Source organism: Hevea brasiliensis, chromosome 2, assembly GCF_030052815.1.
Source record: "Hevea brasiliensis isolate MT/VB/25A 57/8 chromosome 2, ASM3005281v1, whole genome shotgun sequence".
NCBI classification, from domain to species: Eukaryota; Viridiplantae; Streptophyta; class Magnoliopsida; order Malpighiales; family Euphorbiaceae; genus Hevea; species Hevea brasiliensis.
Genome location: NC_079494.1, coordinates 121,479,286 through 121,496,412, shown reverse-complemented (window position 1 = coordinate 121,496,412; position 17,127 = coordinate 121,479,286). Strand labels below are relative to the sequence as shown.

Sequence of the window (17,127 nt, the reverse complement as noted above, 5' to 3'; positions counted from 1 at the left end):
GGGCTATCGCACCATTGGATTTGACATGTTTCGTCAGGGTGAAGGTGGAAATCAAATAAAATTTATACGAGATTCATGTCCTTGAAATTCACCGGAGTTTCACGGCTAAAGTTTTTATGCTGAACCTTCAACTTGCCGCCTTGCACATTCCAAAACTCTTTTAGTTTGCGTGCACTTATAAGCAACCACATCAAAAAAATTTTGACACACTTGAGTTGTATGATGAAAATGGACTTATCTGTATATGTAAGAATAGGTTTCTGATACCCGCCGCTGTGATACTTAATGCTCACATCTTAGGGGCCCGAAATGGAAGAGACAATTCATCTAATTAACATGACACAGTCCTATTAGCTATACAAAAACTGGAACGAACAAACTCTTTCACCGGTCGAAAGGATTGCCACTTCCACAGATAAAAAAAAAAAAAAAGGCTTTTTTTCTCTCTGCTTTCGCTAGAAAGTTCTCTGGAAAGTGTCTTTTCTCTTTGAGGCCAAGCCTCGTTCTTATGCCGAAACCGTCGGCTTCCCCTGCTCCTCTCAGGTGGAGATGGCCTTTCCATCCTTCCCGGAGCATGGGTTTTCCCTCTTCCCCCTCCGGGTGGACTATATACCAGAGTTTCTCTTGCCACCGGCACCGGTTCTTTCCGTTGATCTATGGGCCTGTGACACTGGAGCTAGATGGTTAAGAACAGGGTCTTCCTATAAAATATTGTATCTGGGCCTTGAGCCCATATTTATATTTCCCTTTTCAGCTCATTACTGAATTATTTATCTTAATTTTAAATTTCAATTTCAATTAAAATTAAATTAATAAAAAAAATTCTAAATGAATGATTTATGCAAAACAAATTAATATTTATAAATAAACACAAAGAAAAATGAAATCCAGAGTTTAGGTTTTCTATTATTTAAAAAAATTCTTAAATAAATTATATATATATATATATATATATATATATATATATATATATATATATCATTGTCCGTAAATTAAATCAATTATATCACTACACATCATTTATATTTTGCTATAATTATATACACATGAAAGGTTAATTAAAAATTAAATTATATATTTATTTCTAATTATATAATGATTTATTTGCTTAATCTAAAAATTTCTCTACCTAATAAAAATATATTTTTATCAAATATTTCAACTTGTTAAATACTATGTAATTACTTTCATGTTTTCAAAAAATATAGTGGTTACAAACTGTCAAAAGCCTTCCCGCCGTGTCAGCGAATGGACGCCGCGCGTGAATCTGGCCAACTGAATTTCTATCACTATTTCTTACTAGGCAGGAAGCTTGCATAAGAGGCTATACCCCAATCTCTAACTCTCGCTCTGCCTGTCCTTCTTTATCTATCTTCATTTCTACAATGACTTTCTCATTGTGATTTGATTCCCTGAATTCGTTTTTTTAATCATCTCGCGGAAATCTCTTTTTTCTCGGATCCGAAGGTCGATCTCTCTCTGCGTGCTGATTTTGAAACCCCAACCTGTCCCCCGTAAGCGTTGGCATTTCTCTGTCCAGGTTTTAACTTATCTTTTAGATTTCTTCCCAACTTTCTTTAAATTCCCTCACATTTTCAATCCCATTCCAATTTTTATTTAATCTTCCTCAACTATCATTTTCTTTTTCATAATTGAAATTTCAGAAAAACAAGATCAATCCATCAAAATCATCGCTTCTTCCTAGAGCTCTCAAACACCCATAACAATATTCTTATAAGTTCTTCAATTTCTGGTTTTAAGTTGATATCACAAGTCTAGATCATCAATGGCTGACCTACAGCGACCAACAAAACCAGTTCTCCAAAGACCTCCCGGTTACAGAGACCCGAGAAATCAGGGCAGACCTGTCTCCAGACCACCACTTCGAAAAGGCGTACTGCCACCTTCATTCCAGCCAAGGGGCAATCGCAAATTCTGTAGTTGTCGTCTATTCTGGTGCATCCTCTGCATTACCTTCTTAACCAGCTTATTCTTCCTAGGAATCCTAGGTGGTTTTATTTACCTCTGGTTCGATCCTAAACTCCCCGTTCTCCACGTCCAGTCACTTAAGATCCCCACTTTTAAAGTCAGTGCAAAACCCGACGGCACCTATCTTAATTCCGCGACGGTGGTAAGAGTGGAGGTGAGGAACCCAAACTCTAGGCTAACGTATCGATACAGTGTTCTCCAGGTGGACATGATACTGGGGAAAGATCAGGGGACTGAGTTGGGATCCACGACTCTGCCAGGGTTCACTCAGGGTAAAAGGAACACTACGAGTCTTAAGATTGAGACTCATGTGAAGAACCAACTGATTGACGATGGGAATGCATCGAGGCTTAAGACTCGGTTTAAACACAGGAATTTGGTGGTGAACCTGCGGGTGAAGACCAGTGTGGGATTGGGCGTGGTGAAAGGATTCGAGGTAGGGATGTTAGCAGTGGATGTATTGTGTGATGGTATAACCATGAAGGAGATTGACGGTGGTCATATGCCAGAATGCACTATTCGCACGCTCAAATGGTAAGAATTGTCCCTTGTTTTACTCTTTAAGAATGAAGATAATAAAAACGATCCCTTTGTTTTGATGACACTACACTCCAGTAACACAAGATTGTTTATGGTATGAACCATATTCAAGTGCATTTGACAAATCCTTGTCACCAGGTCTGCTTTGTTTTTGTTAAGTTACTATTTGATTGGTGAATTGACTGTTCTGATTGTAGATTTTTGCTTTGGTTTGGCTGCAGGATAAACTTAAATTGACATTTATCTGTGTGTGTATGGAGTTTGATGGTAGCAAGAAGACTGATGATACAATTGTACCCATTTTTATTAAAAAAGAAAACAAGAAATGTAATATTTACATACAATATTCTTTTCTTTAAGATGGGGGAGACGGGAGATCGCATTGACAGCAAAAACGTGGGTCCATGTCTAAAATTTGGTTCCTACTGTGATATAATTGTATTGGGGATACAGACAACATGAACTTAATTATTTGTTTAATTTTGGTAGTTGATGTGGGCTTATTTTATACTATATTCCTTTTTCTTTTTTCAATCGTTTTAGTGAAGAATGAAGAATCTTCTTGCATCGGTGGAGCTGCAAATGCAAAATGGGGTGAGGCTCTTGGATTCCTCATGTATTGTTAGATTGCCATTCTCAAACATAAATAGAATTAAAAATAAAAATTAATAATTTGAAGGCGAAAGAGATAGAAAAGAAGCAAGGTGTAACATCTTACATCTAATAGTTTATGCTCTGGGGTTTTAGGTGTGGCATTTACGGACTACTATAAGTAGCTGCCTCGTCAAGTTAGGATAGCTGGAGAAGGATGTGATAACTGCTTTGGGTGGATGACTGAAAATTTCTTCCTAACCGATACCTGCCTTCAGCCATCTTTTCCCCTCCTCCTAAATGATGAGAATCAGCCGTTGCAGCTAATAACCAGTGATTAGATGCTCACATCTACCTGTTTAACCCTATCTTATTCAAACAAGTAAAAATTTGGCCCTGTTTATAAACCAGTTAATAACAATAATAATAATAATAATACATGGCAGATTTTTAATGGCTCTAATTGGGCAGGATGTCTAATCCATGATATGGAAATTGAGATGAAATTTTACAAGTATGGCATAATGTTTCCATCAATAAGGATGGAGGAGACAACTATGACAAAAGGAAAAGGTTTAAAATGTTGTTTTTCCCTGAGGATATGTGCGAAAATTTTACTGTGATAAGGACTATATGTCAGTTTTTTTATAGCATTCTTCATGGGACGGTAAGTATTCTACATACGAGCAGTTGGTTTCAGATTTTTTTGTCTAAAAACTAGTCTTCAACCTCCCAAAACAATTACGCTGACATTCGTTCTTTCTTTGCTGATCCATCATTAATTAGAGAAAATAGAAAGGGCATAAAAAGGTAATGTCAAGCAGATATGTCTGTGATATATTTAAATTAAAATTAATATTTAATCTAATGAAAATCATCTAATTTGATTTGATTTCAAATCAAATTAATGAAAATAAAATTTCAACAACTGAATTTCATCAAAATCAAATTTGAATTGAAACTATCAATTTAGATTCAAAATAAAATTGAAACCGACTCTTGACCAGCCCTAGTGTCAAGGCTGTCACTGTTCGAGGGCCCAATTCCTTTTTTTTTTTTTTTTCAAAAAATGAGCATTAATAGATGGCTTTAGGAAACCATCTGGTGGTAACAACTATGTATTCGATGCCTGATTTTCTCATTCTTCTTTCGATTCGTAGAAAAATTTAATTTCCAGAAGCAGAGGGAAAAAAAAAAAAAAAAAGAGCTGCCCCAAAAAGATGATAATAATTTTGGAGGACCCATTACATACAATTTTAAGGGTCAAGTCAAGCCACGATTATTACCCGATTGTTTAAAAGTCAAGTGGTCCAACCACACACATCCAAAGCAATGACAATCGTTCACTTGCATATTTCAGTAAAACCATGATGTGTGGAATGACTATAAATTTAATTTTCTTTTAACAATAAGTAAAATAATTTCTAAATTAAATATTTATACTAAAATATAAATATTCATTATTTTAATTAATATATATATATATATTAATTTATATGTTCAATTATTAGATTCATTTTATATAAAATTATATTATTTTCAATCTCAAAATTGAATTCCTTTATTTATATTAAAAATATTACATTAAATAAATAATTAATTAAAATATATACTTAATAATTTATTATTAAATATAAAATCTTTAATAATTATTTATTAAATTTATACTAGATAAAGTAAAGAAAAAAATTTTCTCTTATTTATTATTTTTTTTTTACCTTTATTTATTACTTTAACATACCGCGATTGTGTCTTGGTACCCTCAGTAATTTGGAAAAATGGTCGCAAAGGGTGTACCCAAGAGGGAAAGCCTGTTTGCATTTTTCTATCGATGCACTCAACGCTCATCCAACTTTTTTCTCTCTGCTTACCTCTTTGGACGTTTCGTCAAGTTTGTTCTCTGTATATTTCTCTCTCTCTCTCTCTCTCTCTCTCTCAATCAGGGACGAGTCTCGAGGTTTGCTCATGGCTTCGAAGCGGATCTTGAAGGAGCTCAAGGATCTCCAGAAGGATCCTCCTACCTCTTGCAGTGCTGGTATGACCGATTCCTTTTTTGTCTGTAATTTTAATGTATATTCATTTATATTCGTACACCTATTTGTGGTCATAAATCTCATCAGTCTCGATCTTTGATTTTTGTTTTCTTTGGATTTCTGGAGATATGCTAGCATCTGTTTGCGAGGTTGTTTTCTATTATATTATTATTAGGACCTTTCATGTCTGTGATATGGTAAAAAGTGGAAGTATTGTTCGAATGAAATCAATATATATTTCGAGTAGTTTGATCTGATCTGCCAATTATGGGACGTGGAGTTATAGACAATAGACAAGCGAGCTTTGATTGGCAATCATTATGGGTCGCCATGGTTAAAGCTTATAATATTAATATTCTTCCTCTGATTTGGTGGATTGCGCTTTGCCTGATTCGTTAGTTTAATAGTGTTTGCTTTCTTGAACTGTGATTCAAGCTTTGTGGATAAAAATACACCCACAAAAACTTATTTTCTAATCAATATGGAATGCGCAATGCTTTGATAGTGCATCTTTTTTGTAACTTCCCGTTCTATTTGTTGCTTGCCTCTCTTCCAAAAAAAAAAAAAAAAAAAATCCCCCTTGCATGTTGTACATCTTATGTAGCGTTGCCTGCTACTGTTATGTGTTTGAACTTGTCTAACAGTGTAATATGATGGCTCAAAAAAGTTTATGAACGGATATTTTGGCAAAAGTTTATTTAAACCCCCTGACAATTACTCTTAGACTCAAATAAGTTCTTGTCAATTTAATTAATCCTTTTAAGCTCTCGAAAATTACTCTTACAATCAAATAAGCCCTTATAAATTTAGTTTATCCCTTTTGAGTCCCTGAAAATTACTTTTAGTGTCAAATAAGCCCTTGCCAATTTAATTAATGCATTAAAATCCCTATGAATTGAAAATTCACTTTTATAAGTCGCTAATTGACATTGTGTGTGCTCAATTAAACGCGAGTCCAGCATGTCTAGTGCCATCGGATCATGCAAGCCTAAAGCTCCTCTTCTGTATCCAGCATGGGGCATTGCCAAAAAGTATTGAATTCAACATTGGACATGCTGAATGGCAATAATAGTTGCACACAGAGAGAGAGAGAGAGAGAGAGAGAGAGCAGTGCAAAGTTTAGCTCTTAGGTTATATAACAAAAATGGATGTCAATTAAACGCCCGTCTATAGAGATTAGGCTTTTTTGACCAAATTTTTCAATGTTTTAACTTTAAGAGTAATTGTCATGGGTTTAAATGAATCAACTAAATTGACAAGAGTTTATTTGACTCTAATAATAATTGGCAAAGGTTTAAAATGGATCAACTAAATTGACAAGAGCTTATTTGACTGTAAGAATAATTGTTAGATGCTTAAATGGATCAATTAAATTGATAAGGACTTATTTGATTCTAAGAGTAATTGTAACGAGACTAAAAAGTCTTTTTGCTGATCATTTTTGTACAAAAAAAGCATGTTCTACCAAAAATTGCCATGCATATGTATGTTTAGCATGGTTAATTGGTTATTGAAGCTTCGCCTTTCAGCTATATCCATTTGTAATTTCATGCAATACACTAATGGCAAGGTAAACCTTGCCTTGTACAAGTGGCCTTACCAGATTAATGGGCATGCATATTCTGTTGGATATTATTTTTCTCCCATGATTTGAATGATTCACTCTTTGGTAAGAGTGGGATGATAAAATTGTGTTTTTGGTCCCTTGATATGGTAGCATCTGAAGTGTAATAGAATTTAATACTTTCAATCCATTTATATGAAATTAACCTTACCAATGCGGCCTGGTTTATGTAGCGCTTGATAATAAACTTTTTGGAAAATTGTATATATTTTCTTCTTTCGAAAGCTGTAAATTACTTTGGTCTTGAGTTGTTCTCATTATTTTCTATTTATTGTAGTTCTGTAGTCCTTTTATTTCTTTCCTTTATTTTGTCCATCATTGTTAGTGTTATTTTCTGAGCTCCCCTTATCAGTCATACTCATTTCCTTACAGTTTATTTTTGTAGGAACTTAATGAATACTTTTGTAACAATTAGGATGCTCCTCTTTTCCTATATTTTTGTGGCTGCTGATCATTTAGAAGCTTTCACCTTTGAAGAGAGTGCATTCAATGTCTCTCATTGAGCATCCCATGGGCTATAGAAACATTCAGGTTATTAGTGCTAGAACTTTTAGTGATATTGATAATTTGTCTCGTTTCCAGGTTGTTTTCTTGCCAATATAGAGGCTGTTGTCATTTTATGCTAATTTAATGCTGTGTAGAGTGAATAAATAGTCTCAAAGTGGTTTCCTTACTGGTTATAAAGGGATAGAACTTGCATACATTTTGACAGTCATTTCAATGGTAGCTAGTATTAAATTTGCTTCAATAAGTCATCTTCATATTTCTTCTAGAATGGAAAGTATGGCTTTAATGTAGTATACAGGGAGTTGTATTTTGGTTTATATTAAGGATGATATTTTTTTCCTTAAGAAATTGTTTGTCTTTTATTTTGGCAGGCCCTGTAGCTGAAGACATGTTTCACTGGCAAGCAACCATAATGGGTCCTCCTGAAAGTCCGTATGCTGGGGGTGTATTCTTAGTTACTATTCATTTTCCTCCTGACTATCCATTTAAGCCACCAAAGGTATGATATCAAGTCTTTATTTTATTTCTTTTTCCTTCTTGCTGTGGACATGTGCTTGCTTCATAGATGACTTAATTTATTCTTTGAAATGTTTTTGAATATTCAAATTTTATTACCTGTAATTTTCTGTGAAAAAACTTGTGTAAAGTTTTTGGGTTCTGTAAAGATTATTGACAACGATAATAAACTGTTGAAGTTTAACAGAGTATAAGAAACCCCAACCCACATGCTTAACAAAACTCAACTCACCTCAACTAAGCCTTTATCCCAAGAATTTGGGGTCGGCTATATGGATTTTCTTTCTCCATTTTAAACAATTTTGGGTTAAATCCTCAGAAATGTGTAATGCTTCTAGGTCATGTTATACTACTCTTCTCCAAGTCAGTTTAGGTCTATCCCTTCCTTTCTTTCTATCCCCTAACCTAATGTGCTCTACTTGTCTAACTGGGGTCTCCATCTGTCTACGCTTCACAGGATCAGACCACCTCAATCTCCCTTCTCTCAACTTATCCTCAATTGGCACCACTCCTACCTTTTCTCTAATACTCTCATTACGGACTTTATCTAGTCTAGTATGATCACTCATCCACCTTAACATTCTCATATCCGCAACTATTATCTTAGACACATACGACTCCTTCAGTGCCCAACACTTACTACCATATAACATAGCCAGTCGTATGGCTGTACGGTAAAATTTTCCTTTCAACTTATTGGGAATCTTGCAATCACATAAAACTTTCATGGCATTTCTCCACTTCAACCATCTAGTTTTAATCCTATGACTAACATCCTCCTCACATCCCCCATTTACTTGAAGGATTGAGCCGAGATATTTAAAGTGATTACTTTGGGGCAGTACCACTCCATCCAAATTAACTCCTTCCCTATCACCAGTTCGACCTTCACTAAACTTGTAATGTATGTATTCTGTCTTCGTTCTACTTAACTTAAAACCCTTTGACTCTAGATTACTTCTCTAAAGGTCTAGCTTTCTATTGACTCCTTCTCGAGTCTCATCTATTAGAACTATATCATCTGCAAACATCATGTACCAAGAGATACTCTCTTGTATATGTTTTGTCAATTCATTTAAAACTAATGTAAGAAGGTAAGGGCTTACAGCTGAACTTTGGTGTAATCTAATTGAGATAGGAAAATCTCTTGTGTCCCCTTCCACTGTGTGGATAATAGTAGTTGCTCCTTCATACATATCTTTCAACACTTGTATGTACCTAATAGATACCCTCTTTTGTTCTAACACTCTCCATAAGACATCTTTTGGAATACTATCATAAGCCTTCTTCAAATCGATAAAAATCATGTGTAGATCTTTCTTCACATCTCTATATTTCTCCATCAAGCTTCTAATGAGAAAGATCACTTCCATAGTTGAACGACCGGGTATGAAGCCAAATTGATTGGGAGAGATAGAAGTGTTATGACGTAGTCGATGTTCCACAACTCTCTTACAACTTCATAGTATAGCTCATGAGTTTAATTTCTCTATAGTTTGAACAATTTTGTATGTCTCCCTTATTTTTAAAAATAAGTACTAAAATACTCCTCCTCTATTCATCAGGCATTTTCTTTAAGTTTAGAATCTTATTAAATAATTTAGTTAACTATGTCACTCCCATATCTCTCAAACTCTTCCATACTTCAATTGGTATTCCATCGGGTCCACAGGCTTTAACCACTTTCATTCTCTTAAGTGCTTCTTTTACTTCTAAAGATTTAATCCTTCTAGTATAATTCACATTCTTTTCTACTGCTCTATAGTCTATATTCACACTATTACCACTTTGACTATTGTTAAAGAGATTATCAAAATAATTTCTCCATTTTTCTTTAATGTCCTCATCTTTTACCAACACTTTTCATTCTTTATCCTTAATGCACTTAACTTGATTGAGATATTGACATTTCTTTTCTCTCCTCCTTGCTAATCTATAAATATCTTTCTCCCATTCTTTAATTCCAAGTTTTTCATATAATTTTTCAAAGGCCTGCGCTCTTGCTTGACTTTAATGCCTCTTTTTTGCTATCTTGTACTGTTCATATATTTCATTATTATCACACTTAGGTAATTTCTTATATCATTCCCTATTTTTCTTTACTGCCTTTTGTACTTTCTTATTTCACTACCATCTCTCTTTTGAGGGTGGTACATGTCCTCTAGACTCTCTCAGTACTTTTCTAGCTGCTTTTCTAATCTTTGATACCATTTGTATCCACATATCATTGGCCTCCACATTCAGCTTTCATGCTTCGGACTCAAGAAGCTCATTTTTGAACTTCACTTGTTTTACTCCTTTGAACTCCCACCACTTTGTTCGAGCTACACTATTTCTTCTAATCTTACTTGAATTATTCCTAAGCTTGACATCCAAGACCACTAACCAATGTTAACTTGTTAAAGCCTCTCCTGGAATGACCTTGCGATCTTTGCATAGAGCTTTATTTGTCTTCCTGGTTAAGAGTAAATCGATTTGACTTCTATGTTACCCACTTTTAAAAGTCACTAAATGTGACTCTTTTTATAAAGTATGTATTTGCTAGTATTAGATCGTATGCCATAGCAAAATCCATGATACTTTTTCCCTTCTTATTTTGGCTGTCAAAACCAAAATCTCCATGGACATTCTCATAACCTAGCCTATCACTTCTTACATGTTCATTCAAATCTCCATCGATGAAAACATTCTCTTCATTCGGTATGCTTTGCATTAGATCATCCATATCTTCCCAAAATTTTTGTTTACTCTCACTATCTAGTTTTATTTGTGGAGCATAAGCACTAACTACATTCATTGTTTCTCTTTCTTTCTAGTACTAACTTTACTAGTATAATTCTATCTCCTACTTTGTTCACAGTTATTACAGCATTTGTCAATGTTCTGTCTATGATTATGTCCACTTCGTTCTTATTTCTCTTTTTTCTGGTAAATCACCAACTTCCTTGCTTTTCTCTCCTACCCATTTAGTCTCCTAAATGCAAGCGATATTCACTCTTCTCCTTTCCAAGATATCCACAAGCTACATTAATTTTCCTGTAAGTGATCCAACATTCGAAATACTAACCTGATTATCCTCCTATCCTGTTCCTTTCTCCTTCTATGATATTTTCTATTGTTCTCTATGCCTATTTTGTGTTCTGTTCCACTATTTGTTCTACTATCTGTCCTATGGACTAACTTCTTTATCCACACCCGTTCATGATGTGTGAACCCTTTGCTCATTTAACACTACACCCAGGTGCCGGCATGGCGCATTGCTTTCAGTGAACGCCCTACACCATTGCATATTTCTCACTACACCCGAGCTTCGATGTAGCGCGTTGTAAGTAGAGGACACCCCAACGTTTATATCATTTGAATCCATATCATGAGTTGTGACGAAATTTTTACGCTGGTTGTCACCTACCACCCTCCTCCTTTATCCGGGCTTGGGACCGGCTAAGTACAAACTACTTAGGCGGAGTTATATGCTTAACAAAACACTCTAAAAAAAAACAGTTCTTTTGTATAAGAAGTTCTAAACTGGTGAAGTTAATTGGCACATAAACTGAAAATTGTTGCAAATTTCATCTCATATAGTTTCATGAGAGGAAAATCTATATGCTGAACTGGCGTTGTTAAGTTTGTGACTGCCAAAACTCACTGGTCACTGCATATGAAATTCCAATGTATGTTATGTATAGATTTGTCATACCTTAACAGACTTTTTCTGATCTCTCTGTTTCTTCCAGGTTGCATTCAGGACAAAGGTTTTTCATCCAAATATCAACAGTAATGGCAGCATTTGCCTCGACATTCTAAAGGAGCAGTGGAGCCCTGCCCTGACAATATCTAAGGTTCTGACCTCTTAACAACTTCCTACCACCTAATTCCAATGGGCTTTGAATTTCTGTCGAACAAGAAAAGCATGGCCATGGGAAACTATGGTTAGCATCATCGACATGTTGCCTAACTTTAATGGACTTTTGAATAAGGGATCTCACCTATTCATTGCGCACACATCTTCATGGTTAATGTAGCAGTATGTAAGAATTTATTGTCCTCGATGCATGATTCTACCATGTGTTTAAAGGTTGTTCTAATGGGAAAATGTTGCATAAGGGATGGTCTTTTATCCTGCATATAGCCATCCACTTAGTTTCATCCCAGAATTCCAGATGATGGCTGTGCATCTGATCAATTTTTTCCAATGTAGCATCTTAATATAGTCCTGTTTTGTTTGCCTAAAAACATATATTAGTTATACAAGGTGAAAAGTCGCATCTCAAAATGTATGAACTACAATAATTTTCCTCATGCCTCTCTTTTGGATTTCCATGGAGTTTCTGTTAGGTCAGCACTTTATGATTTGTTGAGTAATGAGTACTATATTCATAACTTGAATTTCTGGTAAATTTTCATCCCCCTTTGTTTTTCCATTTCTGTTTTTTAAGTAGGTGGGAAGGGTTGTTGTCTTGTTTTTCAGGTGTTGCTCTCAATATGTTCCCTGTTGACGGATCCGAACCCAGATGACCCCTTGGTGCCAGAAATTGCTCATATGTACAAGGCAGACAGGGCCAAGTATGAGGCGACTGCTAGGAGCTGGACTCAGAAGTATGCCATGGGCTAGTGATCTGCGGTTGGGAGATTTAGGATATCAATCATTATCATGTATAAATGACGTGATCTGTGCCTTCACTCTTGAACAAGTGAAGAACAGATTTATACAGTTCACCCCATGAAAACAAGATATTGTAGTTTATTGGTACGGAAGATAAATCTTGAATAGGAAAGATTTGTAGTTGTTCAATATACCCATGAAGATTTAAATAAGTGCATATATGGTCTCATGCCAGCATAGTGCTTTGTAGGCAAATTTTCCTAGATTGGTGGTTGTGGCAAATATTTTGCCCTCCTAGTTGTCCTGTGGATCATTCGCTCATTTCAATTCCTTATAAATCAATCGATGCATGGTTTTGTGGGCTTGTCATTGGATTTAGTCATTTACTGACGATTCAGCTTACTGTTTTGGAGATGCTTAAATAAAAAATTACAGTTATAGAGCACATTTTATTGGGTTTTGGCACCCACTGTTAAGCGAACTAGTGGAGTTGTTAGTTTGGCCAAGTCGATGTGGCTTACTGTTGCTTTTGCACCTACAGTAGGCTAACTTGGCATGGATGACAGCAATTATGGCCTGGGCTTGTAACAAGTCTTCTTATGGTAATTCTATAATAAGCCTTCACTATATCAATAGAGCATGAAACCCAAGTGATTCTTATGCAACTCTATTTCAAGTAGTCTTCCTTCCATATAACAATTGAATCCCTGCAAGAAAAGCAGTTAATTTTCAAAAATATTTCATCTTTGAAAAGGATTTGCAATATTAATTACCCCCTCTTGACCCAATTAATTATTTAAAAAACCATAACAATTGAATGCTTAATTAATTGTAATTTTAAAAACAATTATTACAATGACTTTAAAGTTTCAACCGGATACCCATTTTTTTTTAAAAAAAATATTAATTTGAAAGAAGTAAAAAAGAATAATAATGAAATAGAGAGAATTAAGTAAAGGTCACGTGAAGGAAATGAGCAACTGACAAACAAATGAAGTGGTCTTTTTCTTTTCACGTTTCAAGTTTTCATCGGCTAATGTCTTGTGCCCCAAGCTATTAACTGTACAGTCTACATCACTTGCCAGTTACCATGCTCCTCTCCTATGCAAATAAATTATTTATATATATATATATATACTACAGAGAGAAAAAAGAAAATAAAAAAAAATAAAAAAGCAAAAAAAATATTCCCTCCCTCTTGTTTGAGAGAGAAGGAAAAAAAAGTTAAACAGAATAAAATTACGTTTTTACTATTTACAAAAAAACTTATTTTCTCTTAAAAATTTTATTTTATATCTTAATAGTTAATTATTTTTTGGAGAAGGATAAATTACAAATAAAAATTTTAAGTGAAAAAAATTTGCAATTTTCTTTGAATGAAAAATGGTTGCAGGCATGCTTATTGACTTTTTTTTTTTTTAAATATTAATAATCTTCATCCGTGGTCAACACGTGGAACTTAAAATTCACAGGCAAGAAACATAAACAGGCAAATTATTTATCGATGCTTGATTGACAAGCAAAATAAATATTGGATTAACATACATAAAATAAAATAAAATAAAATAAAATATAATTTTTAATAATCAATTAAATAAAAATCCTTCAATGGCCAACAAGCGCTCCGCTATGTCTGTGACCAAATGATATCACCAACGTTCGCAACAGACTAGGTCAGGTATCTCCCTCACACGCGACGTAATATAACGTTACATATACAAAATAGCGAAATTTGCTACTCTTTGAGAAATAGATTAATTAATTTTTATATTTTTATTGAGGTAGTAAGTATAGAATAGGCTTTGAGACGTGATGAATCATTATTTTTAAGGTATTAATTGCCCCCACTAAATTACTGCAAGGTTATGGCAATATACTTCTAGGATACAACAAAGCCTAAAATCTGCAGACAGCAACTCATTAAGACTTTCCTTAAGAACTCTTTATATGAACTGAATTTAGAGAGACTAGAAGAAGAAGTAGAAGTAGTATATATCTGACTTGAAAAACTCATCTATATTTATAAAGAATGAAAAGTCATAGTACTTTTACTAGATAGACACATCTGTCTATCTCTAATAAAAATAACTGTTTATGTAATAGACATGTCTGTTTATTAAAAGACACATATACTATATGTTTATTAACAGACACCTATATAAATAATTATGACTTTTTTTTATAGAATAGACATGTCTGTTTATTAACAAACAGTATACGAATAATTGTGACTGTTTGTATAGAATTGATATGTCTGTCTATTAACAGACACATCTACTTGTTAATAAACACATCTGTACGTAATTTATTTACGAAAATTACAATATGATAATTATTTTATTTCACACATATATATGCCAAGTGCCATAATAAAATAATACATATTAAATTATATATATACAATTCTATACATATTTCACTCTTGTCATTCTTTCATTTTCTTATATTTTAACAATATATGAATTCTTTCTCTCTATACTGTCTAACATACAAGCTATTTATAACAATCATCCACTTAGCTTGTATTGTTAGATCTCATTGTTTCATGCATAATAAAAAGTATCTTTCGATTTAAACTTTTCCTTAGTGTAAGTATTTCAAAGTTCTAAAGAAATCATGGTAGATTCCTATTAAATAGAACCGGAAATACTACACACACGAATCAATTAGTTCGACTTAAAAAGTTCACCAAAATTTTAGCACGAATCTGGCATTGTGCTACCTCCTATTTTCATGAACATTTACAAAAGTTATTCTCATTTTTGTTGAAGCGGCACCACTTCCTATGTCATATAGGTGAAGTTTCTTTTGTAATAATATTAAACTTCATTAAGAATATAAATACTCATCCTCATTCCATTACCTTAATACACTAAGTACTTAATTACAATATTTACTAATAACTTGTTGTTACCCTTTAAACTTTATTTAGTAATAATACTATAAAGTAGGGTTCCCATCAGTAGTAAATTTAATGGAATATTCTAAATCCTAATCAGCACATGTACTTATGATCATAACTCTCGAGAGCCCTTTTATTAAAGGATTTGCTAGATTATTATAGGATTTAACATAAACATGGTAATAACACCATTAAAGACTAATTGTCTTACATTTTCATGTTTTAAGCTTATATGTATATACTTTCAATTGTATATTTTACTATAAGCTTTAACCATCATGATTTGACTATCACAATATAAAGAAATAGATAACATAGGTTGTGGCCACAACTTAATATCCGATAACAAGTTTCTCAGTCATTCTACTTCTTTACCAACATTCGCCAAAGTTATAAATTCGGATTCTACCGTAGAATGAGTTATACAAGTTTGTTTGTTTGATGCCTAAGAAACAAAACCTCAACCTAAAGTGGACACCCAACCAAATGTTGACTTATTATCCTTAGTACTACTTATCCAATTAGCATTTATATAACCCTAGGATCTCCACCATATTTATTTTGTTAGTCAATCATATAATCACATGTTTATAACATAAACTACATAAATAATTCATAGTCTAGATTTGTACCTTATCTGTATAAATAAATTGCTCAATAACTTGTTTAGAATAAGAGTATCCAACAATAAAGAACCAAGCTAAATTTGCAAATACACACAAATGCATACTCATTTGTCATTTTGTCACTTCTTACAAATAACTTTTAAGGCTCTTATATTTACTACTCGAAATGTATCAACCTTTTGGCCAATAAATTCATCTCTTCATACATGTAACTATTAAGAAGAATTGCATCTTTTTATTTAGTTACATATTTTGGCCAAGAGACACAACTCTTTGTATGAATACAACTCTTTATATGGTTTTAGTACATTTGAAAATTTATCACAGAATAATCTATAGTTTATAATTTTTTTTAATAATATCCAAAAACCCTTAAAATTTCTTTCCAGTATTTCATACTAATATTACTAGTATAACTTGATAATTTAAATACTGCGAAAGTAATATCAGGTCTAGTGTAATACATAACATATATTAAGCTATCAATAGCATTAATATACTCAATTTGAGTAATTATTCTATCAAAATTTTCAGTCAATTTGCAATAAATATCATATGGAGTATTTGCTTCTCTCGATATAATGAAATTGACAAAGAGTAAAACCCCCACTATGTTACAACTAGGTAGTTTAGGCAGATTCCTCAAGAATAATAACCAAAATATAAATCTAGATAGTAATTTTAAAATTCTCCCAAGAATAAATTAAAGAATAATAATATTGATTGTAGGTAAAAATGAAAAGAAGAGATAAAAAAGAAAAGTTAATAGATTTTTGTTCCAAATTGCTATTTATAAAACATTTGCATCTCTTCAAACATATACAATAGTTCACTTTGTATCTATTAGAATAATTATATTTGTTCACTTACACCTTTTAGAATAGATACAATAGTTCACTTTGTATCTCTTATAACAATTATATATATTCTCTTATACCTTTTACAACAAATACAATCGTTCACTTTGTATTTCTTAGAATAATTACATCTGTTCACTTAAACCTTTTACAATAGATACAACTGTTTACTTTGTATCTCTTAGAATAATTACATTTATTCACTTATACCTCTTAGAACAGATACAACCATTCACTTATACATCTTAGAACATATATAACCATTGGTAATAAATAGTTCATTTTGATGCCTTTTAATGAACAGACATAACTCTTTCAAAATGAGACAAATTTTATTAT

General features: G+C 33.2%; 2 protein-coding genes across 2 annotated transcripts; both read left to right on the top strand.

Annotated features, from left to right (window-relative positions):
• Window positions 1-1,237: 1,237 nt before the first annotated feature.
• On the top strand, window positions 1,238-3,042 carry LOC110645074 (uncharacterized). The gene is made up of 3 exons (XM_021798095.2): window positions 1,238-1,540; window positions 1,665-2,523; window positions 2,751-3,042. Exons 2-3 carry the CDS (start codon window positions 1,787-1,789, stop codon window positions 2,764-2,766), a joined length of 753 nt encoding a protein of 250 aa, XP_021653787.2. The 5' UTR covers window positions 1,238-1,540; window positions 1,665-1,786; the 3' UTR covers window positions 2,767-3,042.
• Window positions 3,043-4,918: 1,876 nt separating this feature from the next.
• Window positions 4,919-12,592, top strand: LOC110645082 (ubiquitin-conjugating enzyme E2 8). Its single transcript, XM_021798105.2, has 4 exons — window positions 4,919-5,155; window positions 7,656-7,783; window positions 11,535-11,639; window positions 12,269-12,592. The coding sequence occupies exons 1-4, from the start codon at window positions 5,086-5,088 to the stop codon at window positions 12,410-12,412; spliced, it is 447 nt and encodes a 148-aa protein (XP_021653797.1). The 5' UTR covers window positions 4,919-5,085; the 3' UTR covers window positions 12,413-12,592.
• The last annotated feature ends 4,535 nt before the right edge of the window (window positions 12,593-17,127 follow it).